The 4,521-nt window shown below is 65.2% G+C and overlaps 1 protein-coding gene across 5 annotated transcripts; it reads right to left on the bottom strand.

Moving 5' to 3' along the window:
* Positions 1-230: 230 nt before the first annotated feature.
* On the bottom strand, positions 231-4,284 carry VPS37D (VPS37D subunit of ESCRT-I). 5 transcript variants are annotated; one of them, XR_006733408.1, is made up of 6 exons: positions 4,023-4,178; positions 2,495-2,666; positions 1,946-2,028; positions 1,660-1,867; positions 1,444-1,534; positions 1,237-1,321 (listed from the first exon to the last, which is right to left on the bottom strand). XR_006733408.1 is itself a non-coding variant. In XM_045543138.1 (5 exons), the coding sequence occupies exons 1-5, from the start codon at positions 4,158-4,160 to the stop codon at positions 1,503-1,505; spliced, it is 633 nt and encodes a 210-aa protein (XP_045399094.1). In that variant the 5' UTR covers positions 4,161-4,178; the 3' UTR covers positions 1,232-1,502. The 5 variants fall into 5 exon arrangements, 4 of the variants coding, with proteins under 4 accessions (XP_045399091.1, XP_045399092.1, XP_045399094.1 ...); XM_045543138.1 differs by having other exon boundaries at positions 1,232-1,534; XM_045543135.1 differs by lacking the exons at positions 1,444-1,534; positions 1,660-1,867 and having other exon boundaries at positions 231-1,321; positions 4,023-4,284.
* Between the last annotated feature and the right edge of the window lie 237 nt (positions 4,285-4,521).

The raw sequence follows: 4,521 nt of genomic DNA, 5'->3' as shown, positions 1-4,521 counted from the left end.
TTCTGACCAGAAGTGCTGGGAAGTTAAGATTTAGGAAAGGCTCTCATGGGTTGGTAATCAGAGAAGGCTTCATGGAAGAGGCAGCAGTGGTGCTGGACCTGAAGGACAGCTGGGCTGTGGATGGGCAGAGGAAGGGAGGGCATCTCAAGAGTAGGCAGTGCAGGAGCTGAGATGAGGCTGCAACGGCAGAGTGGCTGGTTGAGGGAGCAGAGAGGAGTCGGGCAGCATCGTCATCCTCATCATCACATTTATTGACGGCCCCTAGGAGGCGGGGCTGGGGACAGAACATACAAAGACAAGGACCTGCCCTCAAAAAGGTTCCATTCTAAGGAGACAGGGACAGAAAAATACAGAATGGTCTTTCCTGGGGATGGCCCACTCTCACCTGTGCAGGTCAGAAGCCCTGGCCTACCTTGCCCCAGGGTCTGGAGCATGAGCCGCATGTAGTAGCCCCCGGGGCCATGGTGTCCCTGGCCCCACAGCTGGGGCCTGACCACCTGGCTCCTAGGCAGTAGGCCCCAGAATTGGGGGAAAGGTAGGCTCAGAACATGATGTAAAACACTCCTGTCGGCCTTGGCATTGTGCAAGCCCAGTGGAGTGGTGGGTGCAACGGGCCCCCTAGGCAGGGCCCCTGCAGGAAGCAGGCATCTTCCCAGGCCCCCATAGGTAAGTAAAGTTCTTTCATCGGGGCTAGTCCATCACCCTGGAGGCCCCAGCCGGGGAGACAAAAAAGGCAGAGTTGCCTCAGTGCCAGAGGCAGAACACCCTGCCCACCCCACCCCAGCCCTCTCTGGGCATCTTCCAGATGACCCTCCTCCCCAGCTCAGCCTCCAGGGCCAGGGCCTGCCTGAGGCCAGGGGGAGGGGCCTGCCCCTCCCCCCACCCAGAAAGGGGGGGGAGGAGGAGCCACGCATCAAGTTTGTCTAGGCCCCCCCACTGAGGGGCCGCACCCTGTATCCTACCGGTGGGGGGGCTCTGGCTGCGAGGGCCGAGGGCTCAGCAGAGGGGCCGGGCCAAGGGGGCACCCGGGGGAGCCCTTCAGTGGGGGCACTGGGCGGGAGTCCAAGGGGGGCAGGCTCCGGGGCACTGCTGGTGGCCCCCGGGAGGCCCCTGTGGGCAGGACAGCTGCAGCAGGGAAGGGTTTGGGGGCATCGGCAGCCGCAGTGGGGGCCGGCTGGGCAGAGCGCTCCCGACGCCGCAGCAGCTCCTGCAGCTTCTCCGCCTGGGTCCGCCTCAGGTGGGCCAGGGCACGGCCACGCTGGAAGGCGGGCAGGAAGGCCTCCAGGCTCTGCTCGCCCAGCAGCAGCTGCTCCATCTGCTCCTGGGCAGAGAGGGAAGGGAGAACTTGGGAGAAGCACGACCACAGACTGAGGGCTGGCCTCTCTCCCACCTACCCTGAGTCCCTCCCCGTGGTGGCCACCCCATGGCCAGGGGACAGGGCACCTGAGTTCCAGCCCGGGCCTGCCTCTGACTTGCTGAGTGACTGCGGACAAATGTCCTCCTTACTTATAAAATGAGGGTACCATCACCAGACCTGCTGGGTCAGAGATGAGGCAGGATCAGAGGTAGGGACATATTTGAAGTACAGACTTAGGTGTCTCTCCTCAAGACACTCAAGCAGGCCCTGGGTCCCCTCTTCCCCCAGCCCCTTCAACTCACTGAGCACTGCACTCCCAACCCAGCACCAAGTCTGGCCCAGCTGACCCAGCCCTAGGCTGCCCTGAGAAGTCACAGGGGAGCCACTCTCCCACAGGTGGGAGAGTGAGCCCTGCTGTCCAGTGCTGGCCGGGGAGTGGGGACAGCAATTCCAGGCTCTCCTGTGGGCCAAGCACTCCGGGTAGGCTTCCCGGAGGAGGGGCTCCCAAGCCTGCGGTACAAGAATGAGCAGGGGAGTGGGTGGGATGGTCTCCCTCCCAGACCCCAGGCCCAACCACCCTCCCCTCACCTCAGCCTCCTGTTCAGCTTCCTCCAGCTCAGCCTGCAGCCAGCCCAGCGCGCAGTGGGGGCTCCAGCGATGTGTGCTCTCCTCTGAGGGCCACAGAGGGACAGAGTGAACAGCCCGGGCCCTCAGGGCCTGTCACTGGGGATAGACAGGCCAGAGCCCCAGGGCTCTGGCTCTCCCCTTGACTCTATGCTTCCCTTCCCCTGTCTGGAGCCTCAGTCTCTCAGTTTCTGTGCAATGTCCTGTGACCAGTTTGTGTACCCTCCCCCACCACAATTCTGTCTCCCATTCTAGTACAAAAGAGAAAGCAGGGTCTTTGTCTCCCAGAGCATCTCAGGGGGACCCTTGGATTTGGGTCCCCTTTCTCCCCTGTCCAGGGTCCTCCTCTCCAACCCATCTCTACTCACCTACCGCTCACTTCCCCAGCTCCATTTGCCAGGAGGCCAGGTCTGCCCAAGTCCCAGCCCTCGGTGCCTGGCACTTCCCAAGGCCAACCAGCCAGATGGCCCCTGCCCACCCCCACCCCAGGCAGTTCCCCAGATGTCCCCTCACCCAGTCGCTGCAGCTTGTCGGCACAGTTTTCAGCCACCTCACGAAGTTCCTGGTACTTGATGGCCAGGGCAGCCCGGCCCATCTCCAGGCGGGGCCGCAGGGCCAGGTTCTCCTTGGCCAGCGCGTAGTTGGAGGCCAGGCACGCCTCGCGCTCCAGCTGCAGGCCCTGGAACTGACGGCGGAGAAGTGCTGAGAGACCCACGAAGGGAGTCTGCCCAGTCAGTCCCCTTGCTGCCAGCCTGGGGGACAGTGCCACGGGCCAGGCCAACGGCACCTGTACGGCCCCCAACCTTCAGGGTAGTGAGCCCAACAGGTGGAGGGCCTCCGAGAAGCCCAGACCCGACCTGGCTTTGCCTTGAGCCCCCTCTCCCGGCCTCGGTTTCTTCTTCTACAAAGCAAGTGAAAAACCTCTACCTTATGGGGCTGTTGCAAGACTTAAGTGAGGAAAACTATGAAGGCCTCTACAAATGTTAGTTAATTTTTAATTTTTCAATTAATATGTCTGCTCAAGTCCCTGAGGAGTTCCCCTCCCTCCTCTGTCCCATTTTCCATGCATGGGCAGCTTCTCTCTCGTTCCAGGCCTTTGTCTGCTTCCTCCTCAGGTGTTTGTGCCAAAAACACTCCCACCCCTGCTCTTACTCTCCAGAGTGAGGTCTGCACCCTGTCCTTTCATTGCACCCCCTCGGGTCACCCTCTCTTCCCTTCCTACCCCCTCCTCTGCCCTCCAGTGGAACCCCCGCGCCCCACGGAATACACACCCCCTTTTCCTCCCTGCTCCCGTAGCACCTGCTCCCTGCTTTCCTCCTCTTGCAGAAGCAGACCCTGGCCCTGGAGAAGGCTTTTTCCTTGTTTCCAGGAGGGCCCAGCCTCCCCTCCCTGCCCCTGGAGAACGCACTCCCCTCCATCTGTCCCCTATAGGATGCACACGCCCCTCCTCGCCAGCCTCCTTCCAACACACACTTTCCCTTTCTGCCCCCCACAGACAACCAGCCCGGGCCTATCTCCCGTGAAATATACAACTTTCTCTCATGGTGGCCTATGGAATACACACCTCAGCTTTCAGTAGCCCTCCCCAGTGGAAGCCACAAAGCCCCCTCGTGCGCCCCCCGAATGCGTAGCCCCCCAACGGTCCCCCCAGGTGTCAAAAAGGCCCCTAGTTCTCCCTACGGAAGGCGCCTCCCCTTTCTGGCCCTACAGAACGTGGGTGTGCGAGCCAGGGCCCCCCACAACACAGCCACCTCCTGCCCCCCGGAACACACCTCCCCGGAGCATCCGCTGTAGGACGCGCCTCGCGGCCATCCCGGGGGTGCACGGGCGCCTCCCCGGGTCCCCCGCGCCCCACCCGCCCCAGGCTGGCTCTGGGCGCCCCCTCCCTCGGGGGCGGCTCCGCGGGGCCCACTCGTACGTGCCAGGCTCCCGCGCCCACGGGCGGCCCCGCGGCCCGGCCCGCGCGGCCCTTCGGTCGGTCGGCAGGTCCGGCAGGCCGCGGCCCGTCCCCCGCGCCCCCCGCCCGCGCCCCCCGCGCTACCTTCCTGCTGAGCCGCACGATCCGGTCCAGCTTGGGCTCATCCTGAAGCAGGTCCCGGAGCTGCCCGGTGCTGAGGATCCCAAAGCGCCCCGGGCTGCCGGGCTCCGGCCCCGCCCGCGCCGCCCGGGCCCGGTACATGCCGCCCGCCCGCGCCCCCAGCTCGGCTGCTGGCTCGGCCCGCTCGGCCCGCTCCGCCCCGGCTCCGCTCCGCTCCGCTCCGGCTCCGGGATCCGGCTCCGGCTCCGGCCGCGCGCGCCGCTCCGCCGCCAGGGGGCGCCCCGCCCGCTCTTAAAGGGGCCGCCGCGCCGGGGCTGGGGGTGGGGCAGGGAGGGGGCGGGCCGCACCCCTGCCCGCCCCGGCCGAGCCGCGCCCGCCTCCCGCACCCCGGGATCGCCCAGCAAACCGATCTTTCCGCCCCCTCCCGAAATCTGAGGCTGCTCTCTCCGCACCCCTCCACCGGGCCACCACTCACCACGCCCCCAGGCACGGACCCTCCCAC

This window comes from Lemur catta, chromosome 2, assembly GCF_020740605.2.
Source record: "Lemur catta isolate mLemCat1 chromosome 2, mLemCat1.pri, whole genome shotgun sequence".
Lineage (NCBI taxonomy): Eukaryota > Metazoa > Chordata > Mammalia > Primates > Lemuridae > Lemur > Lemur catta.
The sequence above is the reverse complement of the archived record's forward strand: the minus strand, read 5'-3'. Positions and strand labels throughout refer to the sequence as shown.